The sequence below is a fragment of the Eimeria maxima genome, genomic scaffold (genome assembly GCF_000499605.1).
Source record: "Eimeria maxima Weybridge genomic scaffold, Emw_scaff156, whole genome shotgun sequence".
In the NCBI taxonomy this organism is placed as follows: domain Eukaryota; phylum Apicomplexa; class Conoidasida; order Eucoccidiorida; family Eimeriidae; genus Eimeria; species Eimeria maxima.
The window spans coordinates 10001-27500 of NW_013563544.1; the positions used below are offsets into that span (position 1 = coordinate 10001).

A 17500-nucleotide genomic window follows, 5' to 3' on the forward strand; every position below is an offset into this window, starting at 1 on the left:
CTGCAGCTGCTTGTGCTGCTGTTTATATCCGCATTCCTCTTTCTGTTGCTGTTGCTGTCGCTGCTGCTGCTGCTGCAGTCATTGCAGCAGCTGCAGCAGCAGCAACTGCTGCTGTTGCTGCTGCTGCTGCTGCTGCTTGCGTCTATACTAGAGTTAGCTGCAATGATAAGACGGAGGTCAATGCCCACCTCTGCGCTCCTTAGAGGAGGAAAGGAAGAGACCATTAGGGTTTAGGGTTTAGGGTTTAGGGTTTAGGGTTTACACAATTAAGGGTTTACTGTCTAAGGGTTTACTGATTAAGGGTTTAGGGTTTAGGGATTCTATTGATTACTATCTAAGGGTTTAGGGTTTAGGGTTTAGGGTTTAGGGTTTATAAATTTGTGTGTGTGTTATAGACAGGGAGTTTGTTTGCTGCTGCTGTTGCTGCTGCTGCTGCTGCAGTTGGGGTGTATACGCAGTTATAATAAATAAAAAAGAAGAAAAAGAAGAAATAATAAATAAATAAACTATTTATCTTATTTATTTATTTATTTATTTATTTATTTATTTATACAAAACAAAGCCCCAATAAGTACCTGCATGCGATCCGGTCTGCTGCTCGGGCTGCTCGTGTCTTGCTGCTGCTGCTGCTGCTGCTCTTTCTTCTTCTGTTGCTGCTGCTGCAGGTATAATTAATGAGGAGTTTTATACTAATTATAATTAAATTAAATAATTTATTTATTTATTTATTTATTTATTTATTTATTTATTTATTTTCTTTTTATTATTTAATATTTATTGCTATATAGTATTCTGTACACCGCAAGAGCAGCAGCAGCAGCAGCAGCAGCAGCAGCAGCAGCAGCAGCTGTATTGCTGCTGCTATTGCTGCTGCAGCAACTGCTGCTGTTGTTGCTGCTGCAGCAGCAGCAGCAGCAGCAACAAGCTTAAATATCCTTCTGTTGTCTGGGCAGACGGCCCTCAAAGTAGCTGCTGCTTAGCGGCATTGCTGCTGCTCTGCTGCAGCCATCAGCAGCAGCAGCAGCAGCAGAATCAGGGCATGCGAACTCTCCCTAAACACAGCAGCAACAGCAGCAGCAGAAACAGCACCAATTGCAGCAAGAGCTGCAGCAGCAGCAGAAGCAGCAGCAGCAACAACAGCAGCAGCGGGACTCACCGCTTGCTTCAGGGCTTTATCTAGACGAGGCAGCAGCAGCAGCTGCTGCTGCTGCACCGCGGCACGGAGCTGAAGGCAGCAGAAGCAGCAGCACAGGCAGCAGCACGTGTTGCACCAAGTGCTGCAGCTTAGGGGCGTCAGCAGTAGCAGCAGCAGCAACAGCAGCAACAGCAACAGCAAGACTGCATGCAGCAGCAGCAGCAGCAGCATTTGCTGCATATACCTGTGCGATTGCTGCTGCATGCATTTGCAGTTCCCTTCTTGCCTCTTGCTGCTTCCTTACGGCTGCATCTGCTGTTGCTGCAGCAGCAGCAGCAGCAGCAGCAGCAGCAACATGCTTCTCTACTAAGACTACTGCTGCCTCTAGCCTCCCCTGCAGCAGCAGCAGCGGCAACGCGCTTAGTCCTCCTGTCTCCTCATTTAGTCGGTCATGTAAGAAAGACAGCTGCAGCAGCAGCAGCAACAGCAGCAGCAGTAGCAGCAGCAGCACAAGGAGCAATAAGATTTTATATAAGCAACAGCAGCAGCAGCAGCTGCTGCTGCTACCTAAGCAGCTGACTCAAACACCAAACCCTAAACCCTAAACCCTAAACATTGACTAAGCACCTTCTCCTAATAATGCTGCTAGCTGCCGCTGCTGCTGCTGCTGCTGCTGCTGCTGCAGCAGCACGAGAGCAGCAAATGACTTACAACACTTGCGGGTATTTTATTGGGTCCTAGTACAACAGCAAGAGACTGCAGCTGCTGCTGCAGTGCAGCAAACAGCCGCTGCGCTTCTACACGTTCTGCTGCTGCTGCTGCTGCAGTAGGTGGCGTAGCTGCAGCAACGGCAGCAGCAGCACCAGTCCCTTGCTGCTGCTGCTGCTGCAAGGAGCTGCCACTAGTCAATCTCTTCCAGTGTCTATCCAGCTGCTGCAGCAATTCGTCCCAACGATTTACTCTACTGTGCTGCTGCTGCTGCTGCTGCAGTTGCTGCTGCTGCAGCTGCTGCTGCAACTGCGAATGCGCATTCCCTTCCCCCTATAAACAACAAAGTTGCACTCGCGCAGCAGCAGCAGCAGCTGTTGTTGCATCTGTTTGTTGCTGCTGCTGCACAGCAGCACATCAGCGGTATCCCCAGCAGCAACACCAACAGCACCAACACCAGCAGCAGCAGCAGCAGCAGCAGCAGCAGCAGCAGCAGACTTACTGTATTATTGTTGCCTCTTAGGGCACAATAGATAAAGGCATGGAAAGAACCTAACAAACTTATCTTGCATGCGCAGCATAAATCTACTGCAGCAGATAATTCCCCTAAGAAGGCCTGCAGCAGCAGCAGCAGCAGCAGCAGCAGCAGCAGCAGCAACAGGAGCAACAGTAGGAGGAGTATAAGCAGCAAGGCAACAACTACGCAAGTACGATTTGGTGAGTTCGTGTTACAACTGCTGCTGTTGCTGCTGCTGTTGCTGCTGCTGTTGCTGCTGTTGCTGCTGCTGCTGCTGCTGCTGCTTACAAGACGTGCTGCTGCTTCTGCTGCAGGAATAGAAGGAGAGAATGCCGCCTTGTCTATCGAGTAAAGGAGACACTGAGCCCTGAAGAACAGCAGCAGCAGCAGCAGCAGCAGCAGCAGCAACAGCAGCAGCATGAACATTAACAACAAAGAAACATTGCTCTAGGTCTCAGGCATGTTCAGGAGCAGCAGCAGCAGCAGCAGGAGCAACAGCAGCAGCAAAGAAAGCAACAGCAACAGCAGCGGCAGCAGCAGCAGCAGGATAACGTACTGAGCAAGTGCAGCAATCTGTTTTGCTGCAGCAGCAGACACGGTCCTCTTTTGCTGCAGTTGCTGCTGCTCGTCCTCTACTACAGGCAGCTGCAGGGGACCTGTCTCCTCATACTCGCTGCACACGCTGCCCCCCCATACCTGCAGCAGCAGCAGCAGCAGCAGCAGCCACAGCAGCAGCAGCAGCAAGAGGGTTGAGGAGAAGGAGCAGCACGGAGACACCTTGAAATTGTAGGAGACAAGCAGCAACAAGACAGCAGCAGCAGCAGCAACAGCAGCAGCAACAGGGAAGGGCTAATAGGCCTACATCAGCAAGAAGGTCTTCGTGCTGCTGCTGCTGCTGCTCCATCATATCTCCTTGCTGCTGCTGCTGCTGCTGCTGGTGCCTTCCAATGGAAGAGGGGGAAGGAGGCTGCCTCTCCTCAGCAGCACGCAGCAGCAGCACTTGGGGTAGCCGCAGTGTCTCTGCTGCTGTTAGCGGCAGCAGCAGCAGCGGCAGCAAAGGGGGTAAGGTGACTGTACACCCCGGCAGCTGCTGCAGCAGCAGCCCGCAGCGTGTAAGGACAGCAGCAACACGAGATAAAGCAGCAAGAGGGGATTGCTGCTGCTGCTGCAGCAACAACTCCTGCTGCTGCTGCTGCTGCTGCTGCTGCTGCACACACCCAAAAAGGGGAGGCAGCAACGTTGCTGCTGCTACATTCAATGCTCTATATTGCTGCTGCTGCGTTGCTCCATCGCTAACAATTGGCTTAAGCGAGAGCAGCAGCTGCTGCAGCTGCTGCAGTTGCTGCTGCTGCTGCTCCTGCTGCTGCTGCTGCTGCTGTATGGCTTCCCACGGTTCTGCTGCTGCTGCAAGCTCCTGCTGCAGATTACCAGCTGCCTGCAACAGCCAATAGGGGAAGCTGCCAGCAGAATCCGTACGCTGCTGCTGCTGCTGCTGCTGCATCTGCTGCTGCTGCGGCTGAGCGAGCTGCTGCAGCCTGAGGAAGGAAAACATCATAGCAACACAGCAGCACACTGCTGCAGCAAATAGCAGCAGGAACAGGAGCAGCGGCAGCAACAACTACACCAGCAGCAGCAGCAGCAGCAGAGGGCAAACCCACCAGACAGCAGCTGCATGCAGCAAACAGAGGCGAGCAGCAGCTTCTATAGATCCGTTTGCCTGCTGCTCCTCCAGCAGCAACTGCAGCAGCAAAGCCCGCAAGCACAGCAGCAGCAGCAGTGAATTATATGGCTGAGCCTCAAGGTTTTAACAGTCACGACAGCAGCAGCAACACAAGCAGCAGCAGCAGCAGCAGCAATTGCAGCAAGAGTTAGCTTACCGCAGCAGCAGCAGCAGCAGCAGCAATTGCAGCAAGAGTTAGCTTACCGCAGCAGCAGCAGCAGGAGCACCTGCATGCATGCAGGAAGCAACAGCAACACGATGCAGCAGCCGTCGTGCATCAAGTGCTGCAGCAGCAGAAGCTGTCCTTATAGCAGCAAGAGGGAGTGTGCCTGCTGCTGCTACAGCAGCAGCAGCAGCTGCTGCTGCTGCTGCTTCGGCCTCCGCTGCTGCGTGGACAACACAAGGTGCACCACCAGGTGCAGCAGCAGCAGCAGACGCAGCAGCAGCAGCTGCTGCTGCACCGTCGCATATAGAGAGAGGATCGCTAGCACCATATTGAGCTGCTGCTGCTGTTGCTGCTGCTGCTTCTGCATGCAGTGTCTGTACAGCAGCAGACACTGTGTTTGCTGCTGCAGTCTCTGTGCATGCACGCTCTTCCGCTGCTGCTGCTGCTGCTGCTGTTGCCTTCTTATGCAGCAGCACACGTGACTTCAGCATAAGGCGCAGCAGCAGCAGCAGGAGCAGCAAGGCCCCTTCCTTGTCTCCTCCCTTCTCCTGTTGCAGCTGCTGCAGCTGCTGCAGCGCCATGTAGACACAGCCATCCTCTACTAGTGCTGCTGCTGCTCTTCTTCTTGTCTGCAGCAGCACGTCCTGTGCTGCTGCAGAGTCTGGAGCAGCAGCAGCAGCTGCTGCTGCTGCTTCCGCTGCCAGCAGCAGCAGCTGTGTGCGTATGCTCGGGCCTACAACGTCTTGCCCAGCTGCAGCGGCAGCAGCAGCTGCTGCTGCTGCGTCAGCAGCAAGCTCCGGGTGTCTGTGCTGCGGCAGCAGCGCAACACTAGGGGCTACTGCTGCTGCCTGCTGAGCGAGCAGCAGCAGCAGCTTCGTACGCACTGCGTATGCTGCTGCTGCTGCTCCTGCTGTTCCTGCTGCTGCTTCTGTTGCTGCTGCTACTACTGGGGCTGCATGCTGCAGGTACATCTCCAATGCCCTGCGCAGCAAACCCATTGCTTCTGTTGCCCTTGCTGCAGCAGCAGCAGCAGCAGCAGGCAGATTTATGCATGCCCTCCTGGTGGTGAGGAGACCGCTGCTGCCGCTGCTGCTGCTGTTGCTGTTGCTGCAGCCCCGCTGCAACAGCAGCCAGAGCTGCAGCGACACATGCATCATCTGCAGCTCCTTAGAGACAGGCTGCAGCAGCAGCAGCAGCAGGGTCTCTCCTGCCTGCATGCAAGCAAAGCAGACAGCAGCACAAACCATATATCCAGCAGCAGCAGCAGCAGCAACAGCAGCAACAATAGAAGCAGCAACAGCAGCAGCAATATTACCTCTATAGAATCAGCAGCAGGAGGAGAGACAGTAAGGGAGTCAAGCAAAGGCCGTGCTGCGCTGCAGCAGCCATTCTGCTGCTGCTGCTGCAGTTGCTGCCGCTGCAGCAGCAAGAGCACTGCTGCCCTAGGTGACTTGTTATCATGCACCAGGTCTGCTGCTGCTGTGCTGTAGAAGGGGAATGCAGCAGCAGCAGCAGCAGCAGCAGCAGCAGCAGCACGACGGCCTCTAAAGGAAGCAAAGATGGCCCCAAACCACTCCGCCTGAGCAGCAGCAGCAGCAGCAGCAGCAGAAAGCGCAAGATTAGGAGCAGCAGCAACAGCAGCAGCAACAGCAGCAGCAACAGCAGCACCAATAGCAACAGCAGCAACAATAGCAACAGCAGCAGCAATAGCAGCAGACTCACTGTCTCCTTTGCCTGGGTAACCTGGGTATCTAAATTCTCCCACCCTTGCTGCTGCTGCTGCTGCTCTTGCTGCTGCTGCTGCTGCCAGCACAAAGCAAGCAGCACCTGCTGCGCCACCACTGAGTCTGCATGAGTAGCAATTGCTGCTGCTGCAGCAAACGGGGCGACACATCCCAGTGTCCGCTGCTGCAGTTGCTGCAGCTGCTGCTGCAGTTGCTGCTGCTGCACTTGCTGCAGTTGCTGCAGTGGCTGCTGCTGCATTTCCTGCTGCTGCTGCTGCTGCTGCTGCCAGTCTATTACACATATGCTATCCCAGCTGCTGCTCGCCTCGGGAAGCCAAAAGGGCACAAAGCAGCGCCGCACTGCAGCAGCATCTGCTGCTGCTGCTGCTGCTGATTCTGCTGCTGCTGCAGAGACACTTGGATGCTGCTGCTGTATGTCTATTCCGTTCACAGGACTGCTCCAGCTGCTGCTGTAGTTGCTGCTCCTACTGCTGCTGCTCCTGCTGCTGCTGCTCCTGCTACGAAGGGTTTGCATGCACAGTCTCTGTGCGAACGCCGCGCATGCAGCCGTTGCCACGGTGAGGACAGGCACCTCTGCTGCTGCTGTTGCTGCTGCTGCTGCTGTTATACCGCTACCTGCACAAATATGCAGTTGCTGCCGCACTGCGCCTAGCAGCAGCAGACGCCACTGATCTGACGACGATAGCAGCAAACGCTGCTGCAGCAAAGTAGCAAGTTGCTGCTCGTGCTGCTGCTGCTGCTGCTGCAGCTGCAGCTGCGGCCGTCCCTGTGCTGACAGCAAGTTGCTGCTGCAGCAGCTAAGAAAGACACACAGCGCGCTGCCCCGCTGCAGCAGAGCAGCAGCAAACTTGCTGATGGCGTCACTGCCAGCAGGATCCATCTGCTGCTGCTGGTGCTGCTGCTGGTGCTGCTGCAGCTGGTCAAGCAGCAGCAGCCGCTGCGACCTCTGCTGCTTCTTCTCTTCTCCTGCTGCTAGCAGCAAATCGATACTTTGCTGCTGCAGCGGATATAGACGCTGCAGCACGTAGTCCTGCAGAGCAGCAACTAGCGGTTGCTGCTGCAGCAGCAGCAACTCCCCGTGCTGCAGCTGCGTGTTAATTGTGTACACACCCCCAGGGCGCAGCAGCAGCGGGACTGCAAAGCTGTGCTGCTGCTGTTGCTGCTGCTGCTCTTCGTTCTGCTGCTGCTGCTGCTGTTGACTCTGTGGGGGAAAGACAGCGGAGACAGGCCATGTCTCTGCTGCAGAAGAGAATGCAGCAGCAGCAGCAGCTGCTGCTGCTGCTGTTGCAGGTGCTGCTGCATTGGAGCTGCGACGCATGAGCAGTTGCTGCTGCTGCTGCAGCAAGAAACGACCCCACACCTCCGATGCTCCTAGCTGCAGCAACTGCTGCTGCTGCTGTTGCTGCTGTTGCTGCTGCTCTTGCTGCAGATGAGAAAGCCAATACAACAGAGAGAAAGAAGCACTAACAGCAGCACGCTGCAGGAAAGGTCCTGCTGCAGCAGCTGCTGCTGCAGCTCGTCTCCTTGACAGCCTATCCATCGTTGCTGCTGCTGCTGCTCCTGCTTCTTCTGCTGCTGCTGCTGATGCCTGCTTCGTAAGGGCCCACAGTATGCGCTGCAGCAAAAAGACAACCCAGTCATCTGCTGCTTCTGCTGCTCCCCCTGCTGCTGCTGCTGCTGCTGCTGCTGTTGCTGCAACACGACCCGCTGCAGCAACTGCTTCCTGTAGCAGCACGCTGTCTCTGCAGCAGCAGCAGCAGTTGCTGCTGCTGCGCAGTGCTCTAAGGACATCAACAGACAGCAGCGAAGCCCCAGAGTAGTAGCAACCACCGTCTACCTCGCTGCTGCTGCTGCTGCTGCTGCTGCTGCTGCAGAGTTCATCAGCAGCAGCAGAGCTCCTGACTGTGTAGTAGCTGCTGCTGTAGCTGCTTCTGCTGCTGTGACTGCTGCTGCTACTGCTGCTACTGCTGCTGCTGCTGCTGCAGCTAGAGATGACGCTCTCTGTATCTGCGGTGTCTTGCCAGCTGCTACAGTGCTGCAGCGCATGCAGCAGGAAGCAGCAAATTGCTTCCTTACCTAATACCCTCACGCAGTGTCTAGACACCTGCAGCAGCATCAGATCAACTGCCTCGTGCTGCTGGGATATGCTGCTGCTGCTGCTGCTGCTGCTGCTGCTGCTGCTGCTGATGCTTCTGAATCTGTCAGATGGTTCCTGTAGCTGCTGCTGTTGCAGTTGCTGCTGTTGCTGCTGCTGCTGCTCCATGGGCCTCCATAGAAGGGTGCGACAGATTATCCACCGCAGCTGCTGCTGCTGCTGCTGCTGCAGGCTTAAAAGGGGCAGCAGCAGCGGCGGCTCTGCTGCTAGGTCTATAGCCACCAATTGCTGCTGCTGCTGCTGCTGCAGTTCTTCCCCTTGCTGCACCTGCGGAGACAGCCACAAGGTGTCTCCTGTAAGCAGCACACCGCCGCATGCAACAGCAGCAGCAGCTGCTGCTGCAGCAGCAGCAGGAAGCACGCAGCGACGAGATATATACACAGTTGCTGTAGGAGAGAAGGAGAAAGACAGCAGCAGCAAGACATTGGACTGCAGCAGCAAGCACCCCGTGCTGCCGCTGCTGCTGCTGCTTGGGCTCAGCAGCAAGGCAGCAGAAGGAGACACGAGAGGCAGCAGCAGCTGTTGCTGCAGCTGCAGCAGCAGCTGCTGCTCCATGCCTACTGGCACAGTATCAACAACTGCTGCTGTTTGCTGCGACACCCGCAGCAGCACCAGCCACGCTGCTGCTGCTGCTGTTGCTGCTGCTGCTGCAGGCTGCTGAGCAGCAGAGCCCACCTCCATGTCTTGGTTAATACAAAACATGCAGACGTATCGTTCTGCTGCTGCTGCTGCTGCTGTTGCTGTTGCTGCTCCTGTTGCTGCTGCTGGTAGTGTTGCGATGCATACCACTGCAAGCCGCTGCTGCTGCTGCTGCTGCTGCTGCTGCTGTTGCTGTTGCTGATGCTGCTCTTGCTCCTCCTCCTCTTCCTCTTCCTCCTCCTGCTGCTGCTGCTGCTGCGAAGAAGACAGCCAGCGTAAGGAGAAGCGAGCAGCAGAAGCAACTGCATGCGGCAGCAGCGCAGCAGCAGCCTTTATCCTTCCTAAGGAGAAATAAGATCCTTTGCTGCTGCAGATATGCCGCAGCACACAGGAGATCTGCTGCTGCTGCTGCTGCTGCTGCTGCAGGGAGAGCAGCAGCTGGGCAACTCGTGGTGCACCTGCTGCTATAGGGGGGCCATTAGCAGCATGCAGCAGCAGATGTCCATCAGCAGGATTGCTGCTGCTGCTGCTACTGCTGCTGCAGTTGTTGCTGCTGTCCATGCATGCATGCGTCCCTTGTGCTTCTATCTCCATCGCTCCCTCTGTCTCCTTCCAGCAGCAGTGAAGGGGGCAGCAGCTGTCGCTGCTGCTGCTGCTGCTGCAGCAGCAAGCAGCAAATGCCCCGGGAGACCCAGCAGGTAGGGGAGGCAGCGTCAGCAGGAGAGGTGCAGCAGCAGCAGCAGCAGCAGCAGTATGCAGCAGCAATTGCTCTGCATCTACTATTTGGATCTGCTGCTCCTGCCAAGAAGCAGCAGCTGCTGCTGCTGCTTCTGCTTCTGCTGCTGCTGCTGCTGCTGCTGTTGCTGCTGCTACAGCATTTCTTCTCCTCTTACAAGCAGGGGGTATGCTGTAGTCTGCTGAATCACCATCATCTGCTGCTGCTGCTGCTGCTGTTGCTGCTGCTGCGCCTGCTGCTGCTGTTGCTGCTGACGGAATGCAGAAGCAAAGACAAGCTGTATATACACCCGAAACGGAGACACCTGTTAGCTGCTGCTCACTGTGCTGCTGCTGCTGAGTAGTAGTAGTAGCAGCAGCAGCACTAGCGCTGCAGCAGCAGCCACCTATTCGCAGCAGCAACCGCAGCAGCTGCTGCCTTCCAGCAGCAAGAGCAGCAAATACAACAGTGGCGCTGCTGCAGCAGCCTGTAATGCAGCTTCTGCTGCAATTGCTGCTGCAGTTGCTGCTGCTGCAGGTAGTGCTGCTGCTGTGACTCTCATCTGCAACAACGCATGCAGCAGCAGAGCGAACATTCAGCAGCAGCGGCAGCAGCACTCTACCAAGCAGACGTCCCCGTGCTGCTGCTGTTGCTGCTGCTGTTGCCTTTTCTGCTGCTTCTGCTGCTGTCACCGCTGCTGCTGCCCGTTCAACTCCAACTCCACCACTTGCTGCATCTGCTGCTGCTGCAGCTGGTTCTGCTGCTCCTGCTGCTGCTGCTGCTGCTGCTGCTGCTGCTGCATTGTCCCGCAGCAAAGACACTGGCTGCGGAGGCGACGTATCCCAAATCAGCAGCTCTCGTGGCTGCACTTGACTGCAGCAGCAAACAGCAGCAGCAGCAGCAGCAGCAACATCAGCAGCAGCAGCAGAACAAGATATGCAAGGTATGTAGGGACCAGCAGCAGCAGCGGCAGCAGCAGGCTATCATATCCAACAGCATACAGCAAGCCGCAACAACGGCAGCAGCAAACAGCAACTGGGGCAACTAGGACAGCAGCAGTAACAGCAGCAGCAACAACAACTACAGCAGCAGCAGCAGCAACAGCAACAGCAGCAGCAGCAGCAGCAGCAGCTCACATTGAAATATGATGAGAAGGCGGAAGATCAATGCCAATAAATCGTCGTCTTTGCTGCTGCTGATGGTACCCCAAGCTGCAGCAGCAGCAGCAAAGGTTGCTGCTGCTGCTGCTGTTGCTGCTGCTGTTGCTGCTGGAGTTGGAGGTGCTGCAGCAGCAGCTGCTGCTGCTTGGTAACCCCACAGACAGGGGAGTCTCTGCTGCCAGCAAGGAGTAGGAGTTATCCATTGTTACTGCAGCAGCAGCGCTACCGACTATGCTGCATGCCTACTATGCTGCATGCTGCTGCTGCTGCTGCTGCTGCTGCAGCACGCCGCTGCTGCTGCTGCTGCTGCTGCTTCTATTGCTACAGGTTGTTATAGAGTTATATTTATTCATATAAATGTAAGATGTCCATTGCTGCAAATAAAACCCTAAACCCTAAACCCTAAACCCTAAACCCTAAACCCTAGCATAATGAATAAGGAGAAGGGTTTATAGAGGGGAGTATAAAAAAAAAAGAAACCCTTATTTATTTATTATTATTAATAATATATAATTAATTAATATATTTATTTCTGCTGCTCCTGCTGCTGTTCCTGCTGCTGCTGCTGCTACTGGTTTGGGGCCGGACCCCCAAAATCGGCAGCCGCAGCAGCAGCAAGAACTGCAACAGCAGCAGCAGCAGCAGCAAATGCCACAGCAGCAGCATCTGCTGCATGCGTAACAAGATCTACTATTTATTTGTTTTGTATTTATTGACTCTAGGCACACAATAATATATTAATAAATTGTATTGCTGCTGTGTAGCTGCAGCAGCAGCAGCGGCAGGCGCAGCTGCAGCAGCAGCAGCAACTGCAGCAGCAGCAGCAATAACAATAACACACACTGAAGAAGCAGCAGGCAAACTGTTGCTTGACGAGATAGTAACAGCAGCAGCAGCAGCAGCAGCAGCGACCGCAGCAGCAACAGCAGCAGCAGCAGCAGCAACAACAGCAGCAGCAGTGACTTCAGCAGCAGCAACAATAACACTCTGGCTTATTGAAACAGCAGCAGCAGCAGCAGCAACAGCAGCAACAGCAGCAACAGCAGCAACAGCAGCAACAGCAGCAGCACTAGGGGCAGCAAATGTGTGTATAGGAGACAAATAAAGAAAAAGGAGACAATTAATAATAAAAAGGAGACAAAAGGAGGGGAAAAAAAGACAATAAATAAATAAATAAATAAATAAATAAATAAATAAATAAATAAATAAATAAATAAGATGGAGGGTATAATGTCTGCTGCTCTTACTGCAGCAGAGACAGCCATCAAGTATGGTAACCCAACAGGATTCGCTTGGTAAGCAGCAGCAACAGCAGCAACAGCAACAGCAGCAACAGCAGCAACAGCAGCAACAGCAGCAACAGCAACAGCAGCAACAGCAGCAACAGCAGCAGCAACTGCAACAGTAGCAGCAGATAGTAGCAGTAACAGTAGTAGCAGCAGTAGCAGCAGCAGCAGTAGCAGCAGCAGCAGCAGCAGGACCGACAGCAACACGGCATACAGCACCCTTACAACCACCACCACCACCACCACTAGCAGCAGCAGCAACACTGCATTTGATTATTGTTTGTTTGCTGGCAAAGTCAGGAAGAATTATTCTCTTTGTGCATGTGTGCTGCTGTTGCTGCTGCTGCTGCACTTGCAGCAGCAGCAGCAACACTGCATTTGATTATTGTTTGTTTGCTGGCAAAGTCAGGAAGAATTATTCTCTTTGTGCATGTGTGCTGCTGTTGCTGCTGCTGCTGCACTTGCTGCTATTGTTGCTGCTGCTGCTGCTGTTGCTGCTGCTGCTGCTGTTGCTGCTGCTGCTGCTGTTGCTGCTGCTGCTGCTGCAGGTCCGTCCTCCTTTACCATCAAATAGTTTATGGGAGTATTATGCAGCAGAAGATTGCCGTGTATGCTGGGAGGTTGCTGCTGCTCGTGTGTTGCTGCTGCTGCTGCTGGAGCCTAAATTGCTGCAGCATATTAAGGTGTATAGGCAGATATGCATGCGCATGCATAAACAGATGGGGATGCTGCTGCTGCTTGCTTCCCCGCTGCGGCTGCTGTCTGCTGCGCTGCTGCTGTATGATTTGCTGCCTAATACCTTATGGCCATTGACGCATTTGCTGCTGTATAAGATACGCTGTATACGTTGCTCATAGCCTGCTGCAGCAGCAGCAGCAGCAGCAGCAGCAGCAGCAGCTGGTGCTGGTGCTGCTGCTGCAATAGAGGGGAAGAATGTGGGACTGGGTGGAGAAATACTGCAGCAGCAAGTGCAGCAACAGCAGCAAGTGCAGCAACAGCAGCAAGTGCAGCAACAGCAGCAATAGTTCTCTATGTCAATGACTAAAGTACAATGACAGCTTGCTGCTGCTGCTGCTGCTGCTGCTGCTGCTGCTGCTGCTCTTTGACGACGTACGTTTCGCAGCAGCAGCAGCAGCAGCAGCAGCAAGTGCAGCAACAGCAGCAAAATCATCCGTAGCAGCAATCTTTGCTGCACTAAAACATTTATAATATCCTTGTCTATACAACACACTCCCCCTCCCTCCCTAGCTAGCTAGCTAGCTACCTAGCTAGCTAGCTAGGTAGGTAACTAGCTAGCTAGATAGATAGATAGATGGCTAGCTAGCTAGCTAGATAGCTGTCTATCCAGCTAGCTATTTTAGCTAGCTGGATAGCTAGCCATTCAGGTAGCTAGCTACCTGGCTAGCTATTCTCTAAGCAGTCTAGCTAGCTAGCTAGCCAATTAGTTAGTTAGCTAGCTAGCTAGCTAGCCTGCTAACTATTATAGATCTAGCTAGCTAGCTACCTAGCTAGCCACCTAGCTAACTAGCTAGCTACCTAGCTAGCTACCTAGCTAGCTACCTACCTAGCTAGCCAGCTAGCTAGCTAGCTAGCTAGCTAGCTAGCTAGCTAGCTAGCTAGCTAGCTAGCTAATGGTGTTTGTCTATGTCAATAAAGGATAGATCATGCAAAGTGTCTCCTTTTTGCAGCAACTTTTGCTGCAGCAATTCGCTCCTTATTATTAGACGATTATCTCCTATTAGTTCTGCTGCTGCTGCTGCTCGTGCTGCTGCTGCTGCTGCTGCTGCTGCTCGTGCTGATGCTGCTGCTGCTTCTCGGGATCCTTTTGCTTGTCCTGCTGCTGCTGCTGCTTCAGGAGGCAGCGACGAGAAAGAATCAGCCTCCTGCTGCTGCTCCTGCTGCTGCTGCTGCTGCTGCGCTGCAACTCTGCTGCGTCTCCTGCCACGTAGATGCCTACCAACTTGCGGTTTTGCTGCTGCCGCTGCTGCTGCTGCTTCGGACTGCTGCTGCTGCTGCTGCTGCTGCAGTACATCAGCTGCTGCTGGACTGCTCTCAAGCTGCTGCACAATAGGATCGTACTCCTCCAGTAGGTCAGCTACCGATGCACCTCTGCTGCTGCTGTTCTTGCTGCTGCTGCTGCTGTTGCTGCTGCTGCTGCTCTGAAGTGTCTCTGCAGCCTGCAGCTGGTACTGCTCTTGCAGCTGCTGCAGCCGCAAATCTGTTCGTGCAGCAAGCTCCTCTAAGGAGTCTCTAAATGGCTTTTGCTGCTGCTGCTGCTGCTGCTGCTGCTGCTGCTGCTGCTGCAGTTCTTCTTCTGTTGGCAGCAGCTGCTGCTGCCTCATCTTCTGTATTGCATAGGCAGGAGAGAGAGGAGACACATCCTTAAATGCTTCAAATATCTCCTCCCCTTGCTGCTGCTGCTGCTGCTGCTGCTGCTGCTGCTGCTGCTGCTGCTCAGCAGCCAGCTGCCCAAGACGGAGATTAACTGCATGCAGCAGCGCATGATAAACCCTTAAATCTTTTGGCGGCGCAACAGCAGCAGCACCACTGCCACTGCTGCTGCTGCTGCTGCTGCTGCTGCTTGGCTGCTGCAGCAAGTCACTCTCCAACAGCTGCTGCAGTGCTGCCTTAGTAGCGAGGCACTCTTCTTGCTGCTGCTGGGGTATGCTGCTGCGCATGCGGCGCAGCACACGTCGCAGCAGCTGCTGCCGCACTTCCTGCTGCTGCTGCTGCTGCTGCTGTTGCTTTGCTGCTTCAGCAGCAAGGGCCTTCGCAATGGTGGCGACCTGCAGCGGCTGCGCTTTGCCAACAACAGCAGCAGCAGCAGCAAATAGTTTGTGCCTTAGCAGCAGCAGTTGCTGCTGCTGATGCGTCCATCCACTGCGCAACGAAAGTGTGGGGTTTGCTGCTGTTGCTGCACGTAGCTGCTGCTGCTGCTGCACTACAGGCAGCAGCAGCAGCAAACAATCCTCCGTTGTACAGCTGCCTATACACCGCAGCTGCTGCTGCACCACAGAATTAGATAGTTCTGCTACAAGCAGCGCCATCTCATCCGCTGCTGCTGCTGCTGCTGCTGGTCCTGCTACTGTTGCTACTGCTGCTGCTGCTGCTGGTGCCGGTGCTTCTGCTGCACTAGTAGCACTTGCTACTGCTGCATCTGCAGCTTGCGCTGGTGCTGCAGCTGCTGTTGTAGCATTTTCAGCTGCAGTTGCTGCTGCTGCTGCTGCTGCTGCTTCTGCTGCTGTCGTTTGTGTCGGTGCTGCTGCTGCGGTTGTCTCCGCCGGTTCTGCTCTACCTGTGTCCCCAGCAGCAGCAATAGCAGCACTAGCTTCCGCCTGCTGCTGCTGCTGCTGCTGCTGCTGCACTGTCGGTTGGAGGAAGCGTTGCTGCAGTGTACATACAGCTCGCGTCATAACCCTCAGCAACTGCGGGCTTAAGTAGGCAAGCGCGTTGCTGCTGCTGTTCTTGCTGCTGTTGCTGCTGCTGATGGCTTGTTGTTGCTGCTGCTGCAGTTGCTGCAGCAGCCGCTGGAGCTGCGCAGCAACAGCAGCAGCAAATTTATTGCTGCAGTGTGGGGCCCTATACAGCAGCTGTAGTGCCTTAGCTATAACTAGCACACGGTCCCTGCTGAGGTCCTCATGCTGCTGCTGCTGCTGCTGCTGCTGCTGCTGGTCTTGCTGCTGCTGCTGCTGCCACATCTTCAGTGCTTGCTGCTCACACTGCAGCAGCAGCGCGGAGGGGCAGCTGGCGCCGCTGCGTACGCATGTAGATAGCAGCAAGCGCAAGCATATGCTGCTGCTGTTCTTGCTGCTGTTGCTGCTGCTGCTGCTGCTGCTGCTTCCAAATTCATCGTCGTCGTCGCTGTAGTCATAGCTGCTGCTGTCCCTTTCTTGCTCTGCTGCTGCAGCAGCAGCAGCAGCAGCAATCTGCAGCGCCTGGGGATGATTAATCTCTGCTGTAGCTAGTGCATGCGCAACAAGCAGCTGCTGCTGCTGCGTCAATTTATATTTCTGCTGCAGCAGCAGCGCGCGGTCTGCTAGTGCCACCATAACCCGATTAAACAATCTGCTGCTGCTGCTGCTGCTGTTGCTGCTGTTGCTGTTGCTGCTGCTGATGAGGTTAGCTGCAGCAGCAAAAGACTGCATTAAGGATGTAACAGCACGGCCATCTAATATAGGCAGCAACTCTAGTGTATGCTGCTGCAGGTCGTGCAGCAGCAGCGGGAGGGAGCGACGCATGCATGCAGCAGCAGGGACAGCAGCAGCAGCAGGAGGTTTAGTTATATCTGCTGCAGCATTAGGTGCAGCAAATAGTATAGGTGCTGCTGCAGCACGTGGCAGCAAAGACCGCAGCAGCAGCACGTAGCTGCTGCTGCAGCAGCAAAGCTGCTGCGGCTCAAAGTAACGAAGCTTATGGGGTACCTCGTCAGCTAGCTGCTGCAGCAGCAGCAGCGCAGCAGCAGGATAGGCAGCAGCAGCAGCTAATATATCCTTATCTAATTGTCCTACTTGTCCATGGAGTCCCTCCAGCAGCAGCTGCTCCTCCTCTTTTCTTTTTTGCTGCTGCTGCAGCAGACGCTGCTGCTCCTGCTGCTCCTGCTGCTGCTCCTCTGTTAGTTGCTGCAGCTGATTATTTCGCTTGCTGCTGCTGCTGCTGCTGCTGCGTCGTCTCTGTGCTTCCTCTTTCTGCTGCTGCTCTAGCTGCTGCTGTTGCTCTAGCTGTTGCTGCTTCTTCCTCTCCCTGTCTAGCAGCAGCAGCACCTGCTGCTCGTGCTGCACATACACCGCAAATATGCGGGTCTGTGCATGCAGCAGCAAAGATAAATCTTGAGGATTGCAGCGCGGCAGCAAACTTGCTGCTGCAGCAGCAGCAGCACGAGATGCTAATGCTAGCAGCACCATAAAGGGTACATCAACACTACTACTGCTGCTGCTGCTGCTGCTGCTGCTACTGCTGCTGCTGCTGCTGCTGCTGCTGCTGCTGGTAGGCAGCAAGACAGACTGAGCAAGGGTATGCAGCAGCAAAGATAAATCCTTTGGTGTTGATCTTCTTATTAACAATAAACAACGACGAGCATAACTATATACACAACAAAAAAAAAAGACAAAAAAAAAGAGACAAAAAAAGAGACAAAAAAGGAGACAAATAAGCAAACAAATAAGCAGACAAATAAGCAAACAATAAAAGGAAAAAAAAGAGACAAAAAGGAGACAAAAAGGAGACAAAAAGGAGACAAAAAGGAGACAAAAGAGGAGACAAAAAAGGAGACAAAAAAGGAGACAAAAAAGGAAACAAATAAGGAGACAAAAAGGAGACAAAAAAGGAGACAAAAAAGGAGACAAAAAAGGAGAAAAAAAGGAGACAAATAAGGAGACAAAAAGGAGACAAAAAAGGAGAGAAAAAAGGAGACAAATAAGGAGAAAATGGAGACAAAAAAAAAGACAAATAAGGAGACAAAAAGGAGACAGAAAAAGAGACAAATAAGGAGACAAAAAAAGAGACAAATAAGGAGACAAAAAAGGAGACAAAAAAAGAGACAAAAAGGAGACAATAA

The 17500-nt window shown here is 54.0% G+C and overlaps 2 protein-coding genes across 2 annotated transcripts in view; both read right to left on the minus strand.

Annotated features, from left to right (window-relative positions):
• Positions 1–1702: 1702 nt before the first annotated feature.
• Positions 1703–11925, minus strand: EMWEY_00018400 (hypothetical protein, conserved; the record flags this gene model as incomplete). Its single annotated transcript, XM_013477617.1, has 13 exons — positions 1703–1714; positions 1847–2176; positions 2649–2727; positions 2917–3056; positions 3223–3895; positions 4019–4098; positions 4285–4307; positions 4572–5457; positions 5562–5825; positions 5969–9798; positions 10123–10373; positions 10907–11034; positions 11908–11925. The coding sequence occupies 13 exons, from the start codon at positions 11923–11925 to the stop codon at positions 1703–1705; spliced, it is 6714 nt and encodes a 2237-aa protein (XP_013333071.1).
• Positions 11926–13574: 1649 nt separating this feature from the next.
• The window catches only part of EMWEY_00018410 (hypothetical protein, conserved), a gene marked incomplete at both ends in the record, with an annotated part of 4871 nt that continues 945 nt past the window's right edge, over positions 13575–17500 (minus strand). The window contains one exon of the mRNA XM_013477618.1: positions 13575–16946. Within this exon, the coding sequence (XP_013333072.1) occupies positions 13575–16946 (3372 nt within the window). The remainder of the gene's footprint in view (positions 16947–17500) is intronic.